General features: G+C 43.9%; 1 protein-coding gene across 2 annotated transcripts in view; it reads left to right on the forward strand.

Annotated features, from left to right (window-relative positions):
* ABTB2 (ankyrin repeat and BTB domain containing 2) overlaps positions 1 to 21,507 on the forward strand; it is a 200,827-nt gene that overhangs the window by 94,556 nt on the left and 84,764 nt on the right. Inside the window, exon 2 of one of the 2 annotated variants that reach the window (XM_065403267.1) lies at positions 1,433 to 1,458. The exons of the other annotated variant lie outside the window; for it this stretch is intronic. Within the exon in view, the coding sequence (XP_065259339.1) occupies positions 1,433 to 1,458 (26 nt within the window). The remainder of the gene's footprint in view (positions 1 to 1,432; positions 1,459 to 21,507) is intronic. 2 annotated transcript variants of the gene reach the window in all.

Here is a 21,507-nt window from a genome sequence, read left to right on the forward strand (position 1 = left end):
TCTGTGGTTTTGCTGCAGCTGGGATTAGAATTGTGGAGTTCCAGGCTCCCAGTCCTGTGTAAAGGCCAACAGCCTATGCCTCTCCTCAGGCCCTGCTACATGGGGGGAGAAAAGCATCCTATCTAGAAGCAAATATGACCCATCTCACATTGGCATTCATAGGGTTAAATCCGTTGCTGTATCTATGCTCACATTTGTAACTATCCAATCATTTCCCAATCAGCATGATAATTGTGGATTCAAATTCGGCAAAAGCAAAAGTACAGCACAAGCCCTTTTGCTCTTGGAGTTGAAAAAGTAAGTCAGATAACCATGCAGGTTTCCCAAAGGAAATCCAAGGGCGTAATTCAATCTTGGGTTTTTCTGCCACAGAGTAGCAGTGAAAGTTCAGATCAAATGGCCCTCAGTGTCAGGAGAAATCCATGATTGAATTTCCTTGTTTTCGGGGGGGGGGGGGAAAGAAGGGCACGGAGGGAATGGGATGTATTATTCACTATGCCAAACACCATACAGAAAGCAGGTATTTGTGTTTTTTATTCAGGTTAGTTATTTTCCCCACCCCACCCCCCAAAAAAAGTTTTTCTCCTGCTTCTTCCTCTTTCCTTGTACCTCTTCTTAGCTCTTCTTAATTCCCTGCAGAAATGCTTCTTTGAGCATCAGTTCAGTCAGCTAGTATTGTGCTGCTTGTTGCGTGGGCACAGGCTTTTAAGCAGCTGGTTTGAAGCCATATAAATAATTTCCTTAAATGATATAAATAATTCTGTCTTAAAAAAAAGTTGGGTTTTTTTGTTTTTTTTTGTTTTTTTAAATAATTCCCAGTTGAGTGTATGATTTTTGGCATGAATTACAACCTGCTTGTAAGGATGAGTTTGGATTAGGTTTGCTGTAAACACACTTGGCCAAATTTTGAGCTAACCTAAAGTCCCTGCAGATCTTTTATGTCAAACAGGTTATGCGGTGCTTATTCTGCAAGCTTCCCATCCACTTCTCTGTAACCACTCAATATTCCTAACCCACTCCCTGTGTGAGATGAACAAAAGTTCACTGCTTTGCACCAAGCTTTTTTCAGTTGTGATATATGAGTAAGACAGATGAACCTGGGTCATCAAAAGCAAAATGTTGGTGTATTAACCTGCTTGGCCACTTTAGCCAAGGAATGTGGTGGTGGCTGAATGCTGAACTGATGAAAGACTTCTATCTTTTTTTTTTGCACAGTGAGTTAGGAAGATTCCCTGGTTTGAAAGAAAAGAAGGGCACATGTTGAGCACATCTTTATTTTATCTGGCTAGCACTTGATTACCAGGCTGTGAAGCAGATGAATTCTATAGACTCTTTGAGATAAGAGATTTGGAGGCCACTCAAGCTTTATGCGGAGTCTGCTGATAGTGGTGTTTACTGTGTAGCTCAAATATTAACCACCTTTTTTGCAAAGCCTCTGCCTGCCTGCCTGCCTGAGTAGTGTCTGGGCCTGATTCTCTTCTCACACAGGTGTAAATAAGGAGTAACTCCACCTAAGTCAATGGAGTTATGCCACTGTAGAATTGGTGTAAACAAGAGGAGAATCTGTTTCTATATTCCTGTAGGGGATCCTTCTCCTCTTGGGCTGTCTCTCCACTTGGAGCTAGGGGTGTGATTTTCAGCTTGCAAACCACGTACCCACTGATTTCAGGTGGGTTTGTACTTTGCACGGCTCAGCTGTGCTACCTGCATTGCCATTACCTGTGCTACCACAGCTACACTGCTATTAATGCTAGTGCTAGCTCAATGAGAGCTGGCATGAGCACGTGAACCCAAGCGGGGGAACCACACCTGTAGCTCGCAGTGTAGATGTAGCCATACTCGCCTTCGCTCTCATTGATCTAGAATGGTAAAAATAGTAGTGTAACCACAGTAGCATGGGCAGTGACAAGCAGTAGCATGGGTTAGCCGTCCAGAGTATGGGATCCAGGTGGGTTTGTACTCAGGGTGGCTATACCCATGCCTCTACTCACTGCTGCCCGTGTTACTGTGGCTACACTATTTTTAGTGTGCTAGCTCAATGAAAACTAGCAGGTGTATGTCTATGCGAGCTGGGAATCGCACCTTTGGTTTGTAGTGTAGACAGTCTCAGGATAACAGTGCCAGGGTAGTAGTTATTGCTGTAACAGAGCATACGTCTCCAATGCAGCAGCTTGTGGAAATATCACCTCTTGAAAATCAAGTCCTTTGCCACTTGCTGAATATTCTAACCTCCCCTCTGCACTGTCCCAAGTGCAACCACAGACATGGTGTAACTGTCTGTCTTTTTCAATTTGACACTTGTTACATTGTTGGTGGGACCACAGATGAATCAGCTGCAGATGGCAGCACCAAGGTTAAAACACATTTTGGTCTTGCATTAAAGACCGGACCAAACCATGTTTTAGTAGGACCTGGCTGCGTCCGAGGCTCAGTTCTGGACCCTGTTAAAATATGATACAGTTCCTTCCTTGCTTGGAAGACCAGACTGTTTTGATTGTGCCCAAAACCTTTCCTGTAAAAGATATTACAGTGTAGACAGGAACTAACACTCACTTTTCTCTGTTGAACCCTCTTTGTAGACTGTAACTGTCAGCTCCTCTTGTTAGTATTTTTTTATTAGTATTCCAATAGTCTTAATCTAAATCAGGGCCCCATTTTGGTGGGCACTGTACAAACATAGGTAAAAAGACAATCCCTGTCCCAAAGAGGTTACTGTCTGGGTTCAGAAGAGATATGATCAGTGTGTGTAACAAACCGAAAGTGAGCAAGGGAGATGATTAGCAGAATGCCTACTATGAGTGTAGTGATGGTGGGAATGCAGAGCCTGTATACCCCTACTCCTTCTACCAGCACCAACTCTGGTCTGCTAGCTGATGTCAGAGGAGAGCAGGCCATGGCCTCACCCTCATCTGGCTGTGCCCCTTTTTGAGTTACTACTACTGGCAGCACTGTGATTTCCCCAGTGCACTGAGGGTGCACAAGCGCTAGGATGCTAGCTCCCCACTACACAGGAGTGCAAGTTAGGGTGAGGCTTCTTAAAATCTCCTGTAGCAAAGAGGCAGCACTTGCAGTAATGAATATAAAGAGGATTATTTTATTTGAGCCTTCTGGACACAGGATTTCCCTGTAGGTCTCCCTTGTTCTCTACCTCCCAGAGCAACTAACGTAGCCTGTGTTATCCACACAGGTAGAGAGGGTTGCAACTCAAAATTTCTGTTTCACAGAAGATTTCCATATTTAAAATTTTATTTTCATTCCAAACCAGAGCAAAAACAAATATTTTGAAGTTTCCCCACAGAATGGAATTTCCTGAAAAGGTCAGTGTTTGGAAATACTTTGCTTTTGAAATTTTGAAATTTCATTTTGAATTTTATTTTTGATTTTTACATGTTATGACCTGCCATAATGTAATCTAATGCAATAGCTGAAATATTCTCTTATTTGCTCTTATTTTTACAATCATTAAGGGCAGCTGCTATGTAATACTGTGTGATACAGCTTGATACTCTGTCAGACTGTCTGATCACATCACAAACAGGAGACCGTTTGATCTAGGAAAGCAGATAAGATGTTTCAGTCGGAACTAAGTAGCCGCTGCCATTAATGATTTTTAAAATAAAATAAGAATAGTGTAACTCAGCAGTTCTCAAAATGTGGATTGTGACCTTAAAGTGGGTTGGGACCCGGTTTTAGTGGGGTCCCCAGGTCTGGCATTAGTCTTACTGGGGTCTAGAGCTAAAGCCGAAGCCTGAGCCCCACCACCCGGGGTTGGGGCTGAAGCCAAAGCCCAAGGGCTTGAGCCCTGGGCAGTGGGGCTCAGGCTTCGGCTTCGGCTCTAGGTTATGGGCCCCTCACCTGGGGCTGAAGCCCTTGGGCTTCGACTTTAGCCCCCCAACCCGGGGCGACTGGGCTTGGGTGGGCTCAGGCTTCGGTCCCCACTCCTGGGGTCGTGCCGTAATTTTTGTTGTCAGAAGAGGGGTCACAGTGCAATGAAGTTTGAGAACCACAATTATTATATTATGTCATGAAGTAAGGTAAAAATATAAAAATGCAAAACCCCATAAAATAAAATTAAAAATAAAATTTAAGATTTTTCCAAATGAATTTTTTTTTTTTTTTCATTTGGGAAATTTTTCCATTTAGGTTTTAACCACGGGAAATTTTTGTAGAAATTAGTCTGAATTTTTTTTTTTTTTTTTGGCAAAAACTGCTTTTCTCATCGAAAAAATATTTTGATGAGAAAATTCCAACCAGTTCTATGCATAGGGCTGCTGACTGCACTACACACCTTCCCCCTTGTGCATCTGTCCCTGTATAGTAGAGGGACCAGAATTAGCCCTTTACATTTAGAGCAGCGACATGAGTGGAGTTCCATTTCTGCAGTTAAAAATGACAATAGCAGAATTTAGTCCGTGTAAATTTTAATTTGTAAGAAGAAATGCTCTGGGGAGGGTTTTGTTAAGGAGCATATCCTCCACACTGATATGTTGTTACAGGGGAGCTGGAGAAAGCTGCCTGACAAAACTGATTTTGTTTCCTCTCTGGTAACCATAGACTGTGTTATTACCTAAAATCCGGTTCTCACCCACACAAAAAAGAGCCCTTTCTTATAGCTCCATGGTAAGATTTATTCTGTAGGACTCACTGGGGACACCATAGTAGAAAAATAAATGCTGCAGAGCAAACTGGCTGCTACTGACCAGGCTATATTGGGTTTTCTTGTCTGCTTTTTATTATACTCACATTTTTTCACTGAGACTGCTTCAGCTGTGATTTATTTTAATCTGCTGCTGTTGTGTTTACAGTTCAGGCCAGGCATATTCCTTGCAATTTGAGTGTTACCTCCTTTCATTTCATGGGGTGTTAGGATTTCTCTGAGGTGACAGCCCAGACTTGTTTTTCTTTTATCCAAGTACACAGCACCAGCTGTCTAGGAGCCCAATCCTATGACATGCTGAGCCCCCTCCACTCCCATTGACTTCAGTGCCAATCCCTCTTCTGACTGGGGCTTTTATTTGTTGCAGCTACTCTTCCAAACCTCCAAAGGTCCTGAGTTCCAGGTGAGGTCAGATAAGCAACTCCTGTATCTGCATTCTTATCTGAAAAGAGCCTGAGAAATTGAGTTGTTTGGACTTCTGTTTCTAGCTGGGCTGGGTAAGGGAGTAATAATCCCTTCTTCCTATGTCCAATGGGCAGAGCCAGAGGGCTCCAAATGGAGTCATGTTGAGCTCCCTCGCTAAGCAGCAGGGTGATTTAGGTTGGTGTGTGTGTGTGTGTGTGTGTGTGTGTGTGTGTGTGTGTGTGTGTGTGTGTGTGTGTGTGTAAAACTGCACTAAAGATGGACTGATCTGGCCCACTGGAAATTCAGTGTCATATTGCACAAAATAGGTGGGATTTGGTGGCTTTCTGTGTGACTCAAGCATCAACCTCATCTCTGTATGGCCCTTTCCTTCAGAATCTGACACATACTGTCTCTTCTGTCCAGTTAGCTGGCCCCTTACCAGTGTTGGCATGCTTGCTGTGGCTGACCACAGGTCCCCTCCAAAGTAGGTCAGATGTGACCCTGCATCCTGGCAGTCACTCACCTGCCCCAAACAGGATGGATGTTTCCCCACTTTGGCTGGTGGTAATGTGTGCACCATGGTTTAAAGTTTAATGGCTCAAAGCCAATGAGAAGGTATGAGGGAGGAAGCCTTGCCAGCCCAAGGAAAGGCATTCCTATCTTCTAGCACAGGGGTGGGCAAACTACTGCCTGTGGTCCAGATCCGGCCCCTCAGGGCTTTGGATCCGACCCGCAGGATTGCCACCCCCATGGCACCGCGGGCCCCGTGCCGCTCCCAGAAGCGGCCGGCACCACGTCCTTGCGGCCCCTGGGGGAGGTGGGGCAGAGGGCTCCGTGCGCTGCCCTTGTCTGTGGCTACCTCCCTGAAGCTCCCATCGGCTGGGAATGGGGAACCGCAGCCAATGGGAGCTTTGGGGGAGGTAGCCACAGGCGAGGGCAGCGCATGGAGCCCTCTGCCCCCCCCCAGGGGCTGCAGGGACGTGGTGCCGGCCGCTTCCAAGAGCTGATTGGGGCCAGGGCAGGCAGGCAGGGAGCCTGCCCTGGCCCTGGTGTGTGCCGCTGCCACCCTGGAGCCGCTCCAGGTAAGTGATACCGGGCTGGAGCCTGCACCCCGAACTCTGCCTGCACCCCAACCACCTGCCCTGAGCCCCCTGCTGCACCTCGCACCCCTCCTGCACCCCAACCCCCTTCTCTGAGCCCCCTTGTATACCCCGCACCCCTCCTCTGCTCCACCCCCTTGCCCTGAGCCCCTTCCTGCACACTGCACCCCCTCCCACACTCCGCACTCCCTCCCGCACCCCAACCCCCTGCCCCAGCCCTACATTCATGGCCCTGCATGCAGTTTCCCCACCCAGATGTGGCCCTTGGGCCAAAAAGTTTGCCTACCCCTGCTCTAGTAGCTCCACATCAGCCAGGCCATTTTTGTATCTGTTCTGCCATCCCTGCACCATTGTGCCTATGGGATTGGGGGAGAATCTGAGTACCAATAATATTTTGCAGCTACGTGGTTGCTTCAGCCCAAAGTGCCTCAAATGATCTATGCTGCTCAATGTCGTTTGACAGCCTTCCAGTACTATTGAAATACAGACTCTTCTGGGGGGAGAAGCAGCAGCCAAATGGCACGCAGTCCCCTGTACACTATCAAGGGAATGGTGAACATTGGGTAATGACACCAGGGCAAACCTCTGTCCTGCCACGGAATCGCTAACATCCATGCCTTGCAGCCAGGAGTGTAGCTCTTAAGGTCTTATCTGACAGGACTACATGTAATAAACCACATGGAACTCAATTTGTGCTGAGATTCAAACGTCCGGTTCCAGGGGGTACAGAAAAAGTATTTCTAACCTGAATATTAGGCCACTAGATGGTTTAGGCACTTAGGGCCGAATCCTTGGCCCCATGCTTCCCAAATGCTTTGCATTGGTCCAGTAGTACAAACTAGCCAGAAACCTGGCAGATGTCGCTATGCTACCTGGGGATGCCCTTGGCATAGGGAAAATCCCTGTTTGATGGCGCTATAGTATAGTGGAGGATCTGGTCCTTTAAATCTTACAGAGTTCACAGCAATGGTTTTATAAATAATATTTGAGATTTTTGACCAGGTTTTCAGCAGAGGAGCTATGTGTGGTGAGGTCAGAGACTCCAATTTCCTGGTGGGAAATAAAATGATTGAAAGAAAATATATAACCCTATAGTGTCCTGGATTCATTTTTAGTTTGTTCTACTGCATTTGTCTGTGTTTTTGTGTAGGTGTAAAGGACTTCTAGCTCTCATCTGTGAGCTCAGCACTGGTGGCCTACACACAGTCTAACACTGTGTGTATTGTCTGGGCAAGAACTTCTCTTTTTTGTCCTGCATGATTCACAGGCTGCAGCAATACCAGCTTACGTCATAGCTCATACATCCTGATCTCACGCCCACAGAATTCATTTATGGCTCTCCCCATGCGTACGTTGTTTTTGTTTCTGTTGTAGTAAAAACGGATGGCAGGAAGCTTTGGTTGTGGGAAGCAAGAGCGGTCAGCTATGACAAACTTTTCTGGCTGTCCTCCCTCCCTGTGCATGTGTGTACATACATACCCTCCCCATTGCCTTGTCTTTCCTTTTCAGCCAGGACTCCAATTACATTGCATCGCACCACATCTCCAATACTAACTCAAATCCTGTTATGTGCACTTTTGACAGCATTCCATATTTCCCTGTAGGCTTCTCTCCAAAGTGCTCTGCAGGTTCTATGCATGAGATGCTGTCCCTGCTGTCAGCATTGCAGAAGCAAGCGCACAGGAGTTTGGCTGGCATTACGCTGCCTAAACTGTATGGCTACTGCATTAGTAACATTAACTATAGCTGAGTTAGAGACCCCATGTTACCTGTCTGTTTTAGGAACTTATATGGCTCCTTTTACTATAGTTTCTGAGTACCTCACAATCACTTAATGTGTGGCTCCTCACAGCACCTGGTGAAGTAGGGCAGTACTATTAGCCTCATTAGACAAACAAGGAACTGAGGTACAGGGAGACTAAGTGACTTGCCCAAGGTCACACATGGGAGTCTCTAGCACAGCAGGAAATTAGCCTAGGAATAAGGAAACCTAGTTTTATCACCTTACCGTTGGACCATCCTCCTTCATCTGTGTGGTGGGTGCTGCTTTAACATGACTACAATGTCCCTTGCTGCTGCTTTTCTGTCCAGTGTCACTGGCAGTGCTGTCAACTGAAAGAACTGGCAAACAGCAGCAGGATGCTGCAGCCAGTGTTGGCATTTTCATGATGCCAGCCTAGGGATGCTCATCAACTCCAGTATTCATCCTCCTCCATTAAGCAGCCAGTATCAGACAGGAGACCTAGATATAGTGTAGAGGTATCAGAACTCCAAAAACAGATGTAAAGCACAGCTAGGCTGGGCTTTATCTTAACACTACTCCTGTTCTTTTTGCGGATACAGACTAACACGGCTGCTACTCTGAAAACTACTCATGTTAATTCCTGGAAGTGGTGTTGGGTGATTGCAGCAGGAAAGTGGGAGTCAGGACTCCTGAGTTCTGTTCCCACTTCTGTTCCTTCTCTCTCATTTTTGAGCAAGTCATTGTAGGCCAGAATTTTCAAACTTAGTCACTAGCTAATATCTTCTACAATCAGGCGTGAGGTTGATTTTTAATAATGAAACTCTGTATGTTATTTAGTCCATTTCCTTGTTTGTGTGGGCCTTTCCCCCCAGCAAAAGGGCAGAGATGATCATTGTTAAAAATAGGAAAATGTGGCTGCAAAATCCACAAAAACTGCAGGGGAATTTGGAACACTGGAAATAGAACATTTTTTAAACTCTTCCTACCCTCCTTCTTTTTAAATGGCTTCAAGCCGATGGTCTCTGTTTACTGACAATAAAACAATCTCCTTTGTGGCAAAGAAGGATTTTCTTTTCCTGAGTCTTTATCAGCAATAGTTAGGCCTTTGGCACTGCAGTGCCAGCAGGATTTTTGTTTGTTTCAGCAGTGATGAGAAATTAAAGGATAACCTTTCTCCCACAGTGTTATTTCTCAGAAGGATGTAACAGGATCTCCAAGAGACCACTTCAATTCCTGTTTCTTTAGGTGATTTCTGTTAACTCCAGGTTCTGCCTGGTGTAGTTAGTAAAAGACATGAGGAATCTGATACAGTGGCCTAAGTGAAATCAGTAAGTCGGGTGTTACTCCACTGAAATTGATGTAAAACCCTTTTGAGACTGGGATCAAGCTGCCTGTGTCACTGAGACACCTAAACGTTGCTTGCACGTGACAGCCTGGGGAAGTGGCAGGTTAAAAGGGCAGTGCTGGAAATAAGGCAGAGTGAGAAAGAGACTGACATTCCTTGTGCCTAGCAGAAGAAGTTTGACATTTCTACTTAGTGTTCACTTTCCTCTTGAATATTTGTCAAGACAGAGAAACCAATGGTTGTGTGAAACTGCCAGTAAGTCAACCTAACACTTAAAGAAATCCCTCTGATTGTTTGCATGATTTCCCATGGAAACAGTCTTTTCATGCTGCAGTGGAGCAAGTGGTGAACTTTTTATTTGGGAGCATTGCAAATATGGAAGTAACCTGAGGGAGAATCTTTCTTTCCAGTGGCATGAACTATGATTAGTATATTTCTTTTGCAGATACCTGAACTAACCAGGCTTTATACGTGGCAGGCTATTGGGGTCAGCATGCTTTAAGCTGCTCATGATGATGGGCTGTAAAATAAATTAAAAATAAATAAATTTCAAACTGGTCTATTTGGCTTCAATTATCTGGGTCAAAAATTGTTCTGATTCCATATTGCAGGATCAGTCAGATGATGCTGAATAATCAACCAGCAAGGGCTGTTCCTTTTTTTTTTAAATAATAATAATACAGTATCCAGCAGCAGATATTGCTTTCTAGTTGGACTGGAAAATATGTGACTATTGAAAAGAGATTAAAGAGGCATTAAAGTGGGCCAAGTGGTTATGCTTCTTAAGAGAGAGAAAAATGTTCATCCATTTCACAGCCTGGCTGTGAGCCTGCCAAGCCTTAGTCATGGCTATAGACCATGTGAAAGGGAGCAAAGAAGCTGAATTGACCAGTTTCTTGTCTTTAATGAAGGGTTAGGAAATCGGTGTAGATAAAAATCAGTCACTTTCAGATGAAAAGCCATTTTTCTTTGGCTGTTATCTGAGCAAGGACAGCTCAGGCTGGAACAGGGCTTGGATGCAATTTAGACTTCCAGTCCCAGTCTCTCCCGGAGGGGCTATATGCTCATGGAGCCAGGGACCAAGAGGTGCTGAGCCATTGGAGTCAGCAATGGGTTAAAGGCATGCAGCACCTTGCAGGATCAGGCTTAGAGTGTGGAAAGAAAAGAAACGGCTTCCACTTAAAGATGACAGCTTACGTCAAAAGCAAATTAAACCAGAGGATAAGTGAGCAGTATTATGTAATTTCACTGTGGATTCGTTCCACATAAGAGGTCACAATGGCGCACATGAGCAGATCATAGGCAACTGAATAGCTGTTGATAACAATCCAATTAGGGAATGGTGGAGAAAGACCTCTTCCTCCCACAAACCCTCAAGCTGATCACATGCTCCCTGCTGGAAGGCACATGGGCTCATTACTCATTGCAGTGTTGTGGTAAACTAGCCTCTTTGGATGCTGTGTTCTCTCAGCACCCACAGAAACCAGCTCTCCTATCAGACACACACTCCAACTGCTGGTTCAGCCACGCTTGTCCCTTCTTCCTATTTATCCTTTTGCTCTCTTCACACTCAGTCTGATTCATCTAGTTTTCAAAGTCCAAATAAAAACCAGGCAGTAGAATAGAATGTTGCTTTGATGCAGAAACCAGTTTTCAGTGTACTGTAGAGAACACATTCCCCCCACGTCAGATAACTGTTGCTTTTGAAAATGTGAATTCTTTAATGGTGAAGGCTCTATTATTGCCCATTTTACAGATGGGGAACCTGAGGCATGGAGAACCTGAGTGACTTACCCAAAGCCACACTGTGAGTGAGTGGCAGGAATGGGATACTGATACTCCTTTGTTTCACTTAAAAGATCATCCTTCCTTTATGTTAACCTGAGACTGGTAAAGCATCTCCCACTCCAGCCTTTGCTGTAAGACCTGAGGTTTGGACGTGAAGCTCTCTGGGTATCCTTCAGTCAGTAACCACAGTGGATTATTCCAGTCACTTCACTGACAATTGGAAGTGCTTCTTATATGTATGTCTTGTGAGATACAAAATTATGTGCCTGCTCTCCAGCTAGCATGCCTAGGTTTGTATTCCATTTTCACTCAGGCTTCCCAAGGGCTGGAGAGTACTGATGGATTTCAGCCTTATCTCATAATTGTTGTGAAGCTGTTTATTCATTTAACAACTGTGTGTGATAAAATCTTCTATCTGCAAAAAAAGAGGTGAAACTCACATTAGAAATAAACCCTGCCAGCATCTTCCATTATGTGTGCTCCATGGAGGATCTGCTCCTTTTTTTTTTTTTTTTTTTTTTTTGGGAGGGGGGGCGGGGTTGTTTAAAAAGGGGTTTACTGAATTGTTCAAGACTTCTTTCCTTTTGGGCTGTGAGCAGGCAAAGAGCATATTAGCTTTGAATTCTATCAGTCTCCTTTAGGTGAACAACAAACCTGGCCTTGTAAGGCAGTGACTTTAACACTTCTTGGCCTTTTGGCTAAGATTAAGTGTACCACTTGATCTCGCCCACCGCTTACCCCCCCATTGGAGACATCACAGTCTGTATGTATTATGTGTGCTGCCAACCCCGACATAACAACATCCCCCCCATACTCTGTATGTTCCCCCAATGATCGACAACTGACTCTTCAAATCTTTTGTACCGTTTATTTTTAAATATTCTCTAATAAAAATTTAAATGAGTTTAATATGAGCTACGTCCTCGTCAAATTACTACCTCCTGCTGACAGCTGAAAATACTGTAGTAGTTTAGACTTCTAGATTGATTTCCACCCAAGGATCTCAAAGCACTTTCCAAACATGAATGAAACTTCATAATGCTCCCCGTGTGATCAGCATTATTGTTACTTGTTTTACGGATGGAAAACTGAGGCATGTGCCTTACCGAAGATTGCATGGCAAGACAGTGGCAGAAACAGAAATAAATTCCAGAACGCCTGGCTCCCAGTCCTTTGCACTGAGTACTAAACCATACTTCCTCCTACAGTTGCCTTTGCAATCTTTCATGTGCTTTTGGCTCTAATTCCAATGATGGATGGTACAAGTTGTATGATTTATAATATTGCCTCAAGAACGTTTCCCTTTTCTTAGAGAATAAAGTCATCTTCATGATTTCCTCCTCCCCTCATTGCCCCAAGTTTTTACCTTAAATTTTCCCCTGCTAGAAAACTCTACAGCAGCCTGACCCAGCCTTGACTTTCCAGCAGGAGAGGGGTTCATATGCCCCCATCCAGATTACAGTAAATCAGCTCCTCCCCCTGGATTATTTAACATACAGACACTATCTCTAATCTATGTAGATTTAATTGTTCACTAACTTGGAAGTGAGGGAGCCAAGTTTGGAATGTGTGTTAACTGGGAAAGTCATCCAGCACACTGCACTGGAAAAGGATTTGGGTGGTGTAGAAAAATCTTTGAAATCATTAGCTCGGTACACAGAGGTAATGAAACAAAACAAATGAAACAGTGAGACTGTAGTAACCGAGGGAAAGAATATGAAAGAGATGACATGATTAATGCATGAGGCACTTGTTAGACTCCACCTTTATTACTGAGTGCAGGGCAATATGGTCACTGTCACCCAATAAAGATTTGGACAGGGTGAACTTCAGAGGATGAATCAAAGGGCAGACAAACAAATTTCAAGAATTTAACTTTTGATATATTACATTGCACCTTCCATCTCAATGTACTTCATAATTTAGACACATGTGGTGTCACTGAAATGCAACCAGCTCTGAGGAGGAGAGTGGCAACCAGTTAGCACGCAGCATATTACACGACAGCGTTTGGTGGGATAAATTGTGGCCAACGACATTGAGGACAACCCAACACTTGCTATATGATCACTTATGTCCATACAAAGCAGGAAAGAACATTTGGATTTTAAGGTCCTAACTCAAAGCCTCCCACTTGTTGCCGATCTGTTTCAGAAGGATGAAAGTTGGAGGTGACCCAATTGGTACTTCTGGCCTGTTGCTTAGACCACTGAGAGGAAAGGTTATGAGAATTGTGTGTGTTTTTGTTTTTGTTTGTTTTAAAGAGGAGATTTTGAGGGATGCCTAACAAATGTTCAAAGTTATGACAGAGATGGAAACTGTTAAAGATTCCATCTTGGCTTGAAATCTAAGGTTGATCCTTCCCCATATTTAGAGAGGAAGCTGTTTTGAGGTCTGAATCTGAACCTAGATCTGATTCACAAATGGACCGTATCTTTAAAAAGGGGCCAAGTCCTAATGCCCTCCTCTCCCACCTGTTTGGAACCAGAGTTCAACCCACTCCCAGTTTTGCAGCTTGGGTCCGTCTTGACTCAAGATACATCTTTCCTCTTGGTATTGGAAACAAAAAGCCAACAGTGGGATCTAAAGCACAATTACTTCCATTCCTGCTACAAACTCAGTAAAAACATATGGGAAACAAACAGAGAAAATGATGCAACACACATTAAAAAAGAGACTCAATTTTGCTTATAGAGAAGACTACGGAGGAGTGTGGTGAGAAATCAAGAAGACGGGGATTGATGTAAACCCCAGAAGCATTGGCTTGTCTGGTAGGGTGACTTATTCTTGTCCCTGAAATGTCCTATGTTCCATTTTACATTAGCTACCCATTTTTTATGACTGAAAGTATTATCTGCATCTTCCCCTTTTCAGTCACCACTTGGGGAAGCTCCTTGGCAAGCACAGAGAATGGAAATTTGCTGATAACTTGGAGTGCCTTTTGTGTCCTAGGGCAGCTTTCTGATGATTTGCCAATTTCTTTAACTCAAACCCAACCTCAAACGCTAAGCGCTTTCAGTCCAGCTTTGCATCCTTGAACTGCACCAAGCCCAAAAGGCTTAAGAGATTATTTCTATTTTTTTCAAAATGTCAGCTCTGATGGGAGATTGCAGGAGCTGTTTAAGAGGATTCGTGAGAATTAAGTGATCAGGAGCGGAATCTCATTCCAGGACTTCCTGCATCAAATCGCACCCTGGGGGTGGGAGGGTTGCTTTTTGTTTCTTGGGTTTGTTTTTTACAGAAGGGATGCCAGGTTGAAGACTTCTTTGTAAAGAAACAATTTAATCTATAGTAGCATTTATTCCCTCAAGATGGAAGACCTACGCTAACATAAAGGTTCTCATCCAGCCCTCAAATCCAGGCGCTCATATTCTGTTATGTTCACCACAGCAGGGCACTGCAGTTGCATGGATGTAGTTTAGAGGAGAATTTGGACCTCCATCTTTGTTCTCAGGGCTTGTTGACCAAGCACATTACTGCACGGGGTGTGAAACTACAGCACACTAGGTTGCCATGCAGTAGTGTCCCATGTGACAGCACACAAACAATTCTGCAGTGTAGTGTGACATACTGCTGTTTGAAATGAGAGTACATCAGCATGCGTGATGGAACTTTTAGTGCACTGTAGCATTGTCCACACAGGATGTTATCGTGTGGCAAACTAGACCTCTTACCCTGGCTTGCCACATAATGAAGGCCCATACCATGTAGACCAGCTTTCTGTTCCATAAAGTATTCTTAATGTAGCAATAATACTTTGCACTTCCATAGCGTTTAATCCAAGCATTGCAAAGTATTTTAAAATGATCAGTTAGTAATTAAGAATCAGCACCTCCACATTGACTGCCCCTGCAATGCAGCAGCCTTTGGAGTAGAACATGGCAGCTGCTTAACAGCACATGGCAACTCTATATACAGCAGTTTTAGGACAGGAAGTGAACAACACTGTAAACTGCAGCTATTTGGACAGACTAATTGCCCAATTTGGACGTTACATTGACACATCTACTGTCAGAAACAAAGTGCCAGAGAAACCTTAATGACCACAGCTGGTTGGGACTGTTTGCAGCCCAGTGCTCCCAAACAGCACTGTTGGTGAGTTAGTTCAAGACAGAGCTGAAGAGAAGAATGCCACCTACAGCATTAACAACCCCAGATACTTAAGCACAGAGGTATCTCCTTCAAGCAAGGCTGGAGTGAGGCATAGGTACTAAAGGCCTGTGCCTAGGGTCCCAGCTCCTGGAGTTACATGTTTACATAAGAATCTCAGTTTTCATTTGGGGGGAAAAGTTTACCCCCTTGTGTCTGGAGACAGAATCACCTTTCACTCTTTCTAAAGAAGTGGCCCCATGAGAGGTCTCCATTAAAAGGCACTATGGGTCAGATTAGGCATTCCATACAGATACATAGATTAGAATCCATAGAGTGTTAAAAATGAGTTGCAGGCTCAACACCTGCATTATTCCTTATAACTGCCTTCATAGTTTATTGCACTGATAGTCAGGCTGTGCTGGGCTACAGCTGCTAATGGACATACAGGAATGGGCAACTCACGTGCAGAGAATTAAAACCTAAATTAAACATATTTTATTTTGCTTTTGAGACAAGAGGTAAAGGATTTGTTTTTATAGTTAAAAAGAAGAATTTACAGGGGGCATTCTCCTTCCCCAAATTTTCTTATTTTTGTCTTCCTGCTACAAAATGAATTTGCCAAGTGCAAAAGGTTGTTCAGAAGGAAAGCAACAGAAAAGGTTGGAGGTGGAGGCCATGGTGATGTTTCCAGAAAATGTCTTATGATCCATTTTTTTTATTGTGGCCAAAATATTACATCAGCCTGGATACCATGAGACATGCAGATGCAGTAAATCCCAAATTAGCAAACTCCTTGGTATAACAGGAGAGGAAGGGTGGTTTTATTGATTAAAGCATTAGACTGGAACTCAGGAGATTTGGGTTATATTCCTGGGTCTGCTAGGGACATCCTGTGTGATTTTGGGGCAAATCATTTAATTTCTCAGCTCACCATCTGTAAAATGAGAATAACGGTACTTCCTTTTTCTCAGCCTTTGATTGTCTTGTCCATTTAGATTGCAAGCTTTTCAGGGCAGGGGCTGTCTCTTACCATATGTTTTCACAGCACCTAACACAAGGGGGCCCTAATCTCAAGTTGAGGACTGTAGCTACTACTGCAATATAAATAAGAAACAAGAGTGTCAATGTGCATGCTCTGCTTTTAAAGAAAATCCATTGATGCTTGGCTATTTCCCCATCATTCTGGAACACTTCAAAGAAATAGTGGTCATTTTTATAAGGAAAGAACAGTTACCAAACATAAACACAGAAGAAACATTGCTCTACTTTGTGACAATTTAGACAAGCTATGACACCTCTTAGAATATGGAGATGAGAAAAGTAGGGCCTGATAATAGAGGAAAGTAAAGATGAGCAGTCTGGCTGTGATGTGTTTGCTACTTGGGAATCCATTGGAATCCCAACACAGCTATTGCACTGGTCAAAAATGGAAATGGATAGCACTGGTTATATCTGCAGTTGAACACTAATTAAGTGTACCTGTTGGCACTGTGTATGGCCAAATCCTGAGAGGTCTTCAACATTGGCAACTTCCATTGAAGTCAAGGACTTAGCAAAGCTTCCACTGGCTTCGGTGAGAGCAGGCTCCCTGGTGATCAGTCATGCAGATGATGATGCAGTAGGCCTCCATGTTCTCATTTTTGGTACCTGTGGAGGGATTGCTGTCTAACTGAGAGGCTGTTTGGTCTGTAGAGGGGAGCATGGGCCTTGGGATCAGAAGCTCCTGAGTTCTAAATGCTGCCTGTGCCTCTGACACCCATTGTGTCCTTGTGTAACCATCAAACATTTTTCCCATCTATAAAATGGGGTTAATATCTACAGGGGTGCTTTGAGGATAAATTAGTTAATGTTTATGCAGTGATTTGAGGATGCCAAATCTGATTAACTAGGAATATAGATAATGGTATCAGGACAACCTGCTGGCTCACCATCACACCCAGTACTGCCAGGTGGGAGATCTGTTTGATTCTAAACCTTGTCAACTACTCCTCAGAAAATGTGCTGGGATCACTTTGGAAGGTAGAACATTTCTCTAGGGTCAGCCTATCATTGATCCCTATAGCTAATTGAGATATAACTGCTAGGTACTGAAGAAAGTCTAGTGTCCTGGGCTTGGCCAGGTGCATATTAGTTGTCATTCAGAACCTCAAGGTTTACAGACTAGAGAGGACTCTTTCTATGTTGTGAAGGAACCCTCTATGTCCCCTATACTCTTGGACAAAAATATGACAGTAATAGCTAGAACAATATAATGACATGCAGTTCTCAAGGTGAAATGTAAAACTGATTGTTTCCATATGAGCAGAATATCCAAGAAAATAACTATACAACTGAAAAACCAAAATTCCTACAGGATGCACACAGCACAAATATTTGCACATTAATTGCTGTCAGCATAAAGATGGCATGACATGATTAGGTCAAAGGAAAGGTGCTAATCCATCACAGAAAATTGCATTGCAATCAACTTAAATTCATTTCTCTTTGCTCTACACAAATGCTTTGTTCCTTATCCTTCTGTGAATCAGGCCAGCCTAATATATTGGCACCTCAATCATCATTTGGCTCCCGCTGCGATGAAGGAGCAGCAGCTGTGCCTTGAGGGCTGTTGTAAGAAATCAATGATTTATTAGAAGGAATGGGGTAGAGTGTGTGTGTGTGGGGGGGGAGTTGAGGAAAGTTGGTAGTAAGAAGGATGTAGCATCTTTTGTCCATGCCTGCCTGACTCTCCTACCCAGAAGGAATGAAGCTCCAAACCTATCCTGACTTCTAGGTTATAGTATTAAATAATGATTCCTTTGCCTGAGTTTCTTTTGGAGTATGGTGATCTCTGAAATGTAGCCACAAGGGCGCACATCAAAAATGCAGGGACTCAAACAAAACTACTTTGCCCCAAAAGCACACATCAAATACCATCAATGTTAAAATGAAGCATGTCTGAGTTCCGCTGGATTTCCCTCTGTAGGAATAAGGAGAGGCACCATTGCGGGTTAGTGGATGGGGAGTGTTACGAGTTCCTCAGAACCTTGCAAACTTTTTCTAAAAGTTGGATGTTTTGAAAATTATTCCCAGGCTTATCTAAAGAGGAGATGTTCTCCCTTGATTGGAGTCTTTCCTAATATCCACTTGCTCTTTGACTGACCTCTCCTTCATGCAGCCTTTCCTTCTGCTCCTGACTGTTCTCCTTCTCCTCTACTTCCTGTAGAATAGGGGTTCTCAAACTGGGGGTCAGAACCCCCTCAGGGAGTCGTGAGGTTATTACCTGGGGGGCGTGAGCTGTCAACCTCCACCCCAAATCCCGCTTTGCCTCCAGCATTTATAATAGTGTTAAATATATAAAGTGTTTTTAATTCATAAGGGGGGTTGCACTCAGAGGCTCGCTATGTAAAAGGGGTCACCAGTAAAAAAGCTTGAGAACCACTGCTGTAGAACCTCTCCCTCTGTTCCATACCCCTCCTATCCTCTCTTTGCTATATCCCCCTTTCTATTGCACATCTTTCCCCCCCCCCCCCCAGAAAAGATGGACCTGAAGCAAAACCCCCAATCCAAATACCTCTAAAGTATAAAGAAGTTTAGATCCAGTCCTAAACATTGTGGTTCATGCCCAATTCAGCTCTTTAGTCATTCCATCGGCACTTTGATTTTCCTTGCATGGCTGCACTGAACTGCCTCCCCCCGACGTTCTCTTCTCCCGGTCACTTGCGATTCAGTACTGTGCACAGAAATACTCATCTCTTGCTAACGGGAATGACCTCGCAATCAGACCCAAGAAGTGATGAGCAGGCAAAATTTAGTCCTTCCAAGTTAGCCTTGCTTTAGGATTATAATCGGCACCCATAGACTCTCTCATTAAATCTTGGTCTACTGTGAGCAATACCTGGGACTAGGAACAGAGACCGTCCAGTCAGTTGAAATGTGACTTTCACAACACTTAAACCTCTTCAGCCAATCTGCATTCTCGCTTGGTCTAGCCTTTTTTCCCATGACGTGGAAGACCCAGCAGTCTCCAGTCCTAAGATTTCTCTTTGGCAGCAGACAGGGCTGTTAATGTCGCTAGGAAAAAGCAGTTGGATCCAAAAGGTGATCAGTCACATGCTATTGATATCACCTTCTCGTCTAGTAGATTACTGATTGGTTCTGGAGCACTTCCATGGTGTGCTTGTTTATTGCACATCAGTAGTGAGGCTGTGCTGGGTACCATGTAATCACCATTTGGGAGGGGATCACTACCCAGAGCATCATCGCTCGCATTAACTGGGGGATCAACAAAAGGATAACTGAGTGGGAATCTGTTACTTTTAATTTACAGTGTAACCTGACTATTTCATAAAGAAGCATTTTAAAGAGAGAATCTTTTGCTATAAGCATTTACCTAACAGAATAATCTAGTCACGTTAACATCCCTGGCAATAAAAAGATCTTCCTTCGACAGCCTACTTTCCTCTCTTGCCAACTGTAGGGATATCAAGAAGATTCAGTGTCTATCGTTATCTGCTGAAATACTATAAAAGCTATTGCTAGCCAAATGCCCGCATAGTGGTCATGTTGGTGCTTGTGCTCAGCATTGCAGACACTTTGTCTAAAGTGAGAAGCAATGGGGCAGTGCACAGCATTAGTAGCCACCTGGCCTTCTAATGAAGTCCTTTTCTTTCCCTCCTCTCACTCATTTCTTCTGATGGACTGTGGTAGTCCTAGGGCTTGTTTGCACTACAAGTTATGTTGGTATAACTTGTCACTCAGGGGTGTGAATAAGCTACCCCTTTGAGTTACACCGACCTAAGCACCAGTGTGGATGGCACTATTTTGACGGGAGAGCTTCTCCCGCCGACATAGCTACCACCTCTCAGGCAGGTGATTTTATTATGCCAGTGGGAGAGCTCTCTCCTGTTGGCAAAACACCTTCATCAGATGCACTAGAGCGGCGCAGCTGCATCGGTGCAACTGTGCTGCCGTAGCGCTTCCAGTGTATTGAACAAGATACAAGGATTTATTTCGGGCCTTGTCACTGACCTGCTGTGACATTGGGCAAGTGGCTCAATTTCTGTACATCTATTGTCTCATCGCAGGGCAAGTTCCAAGGTGTAATTCATGATTATTTGCAAAGATCTCTGAGTTGCTTTTGATGAAAGTTGCTTATCAGACTGGAAAATACTGTAACAAATGTATGACCATGGAAGACTTTGCAGTTATCCCTTTGTTGCACCCCAGCAGGTCACCCAGGAGTGGGTGTGACGGGTTGGATCACAGAAACCTCCCTGGGAGCTGCCACCTGATGTGCCAAGACTACCTCTGCTCCTGTTTTCCCTGCCAGCTCAGGACTCCAGCACCCTGTCTTGCTGAGCCAGACGCTCCCGTCTGCTCCAACATAGACCCAGGGTCTGAATTACTTGCCTCAAAGCTGCAGGTTTAACTGAAAGCAGCTCACAGAAGTGTGCTTGTCTTTAGCACTCAGATGCCCAACTCCCAATGGGGTCTAAACCCATATAAATCCGTTTTACCCTGTATAAAGCTTATGCAGGGTAAACTCCTAAATTGTTCGCCCTCTATAACACTGATAGAGAGATATGTACAGTTGTTTGCTCCCCCAGGTATTAATACATACTCTGAGTTAATAAGTAAAAGTGATTTTATTAAATACAGAAAGTAGGATTTAAGTGGTTCCAAATAGTAACAGACAGAACAAAGTAAGTCACCAAGCAAAATAAAATAAAATGCGCAAATCTATGTCTAATCAAACTGAATACAGGTAATCTCGCCCTTAGAGATGCTTTAGTAAGTTTTTTCCTCAGACCGGACACCTTCCAGGCCTGGGCACAATTCTTTCCCCTGGTACAGCTCTTGTTCCAGCTCAGGTGGTAGCTAGGGGATTCTTCATGATGGCTCCTCTCTCTCTCCCTTTGTTCTGTTCCACCCCTTTATATATCTTTTGCATAAGGCGGGAACCCTTTGTCCCTCTGGGTTTCCACCCCTCCTCACTGGAAAAGCACCAGGTTAAAGATGGATTCCAGTTCAGGTGACATGATCACATGTCACTGCAAGACTTCATTACCCCCTTGCCAGCACACACATATACAGGAAGACTCACAGGTAAAACACAGCCATCTGCAGACAATGGTCCTGGTTAATGGGAGTCCTCAAGATTCCAAACCACCATTAATGGCCCACACTTTGCATAATTACAATAGGCCCTCAGAGTTATATCTTTCTAGTTTTAGATACAAGAGTTGTACATTTATACAAATAGGATGATCACACTCAGTAGACCATAAGCTTTGTAATGATACCTTACAAGAGACCTTTTGAATGAAGCATATCCCAGTTACACTATATTCACTTATCATATTTTTATAAAACCATATAGACTGGACAACGTCAC

Source organism: Emys orbicularis, chromosome 4 (assembly GCF_028017835.1).
Source record: "Emys orbicularis isolate rEmyOrb1 chromosome 4, rEmyOrb1.hap1, whole genome shotgun sequence".
NCBI classification, from domain to species: domain Eukaryota; kingdom Metazoa; phylum Chordata; order Testudines; family Emydidae; genus Emys; species Emys orbicularis.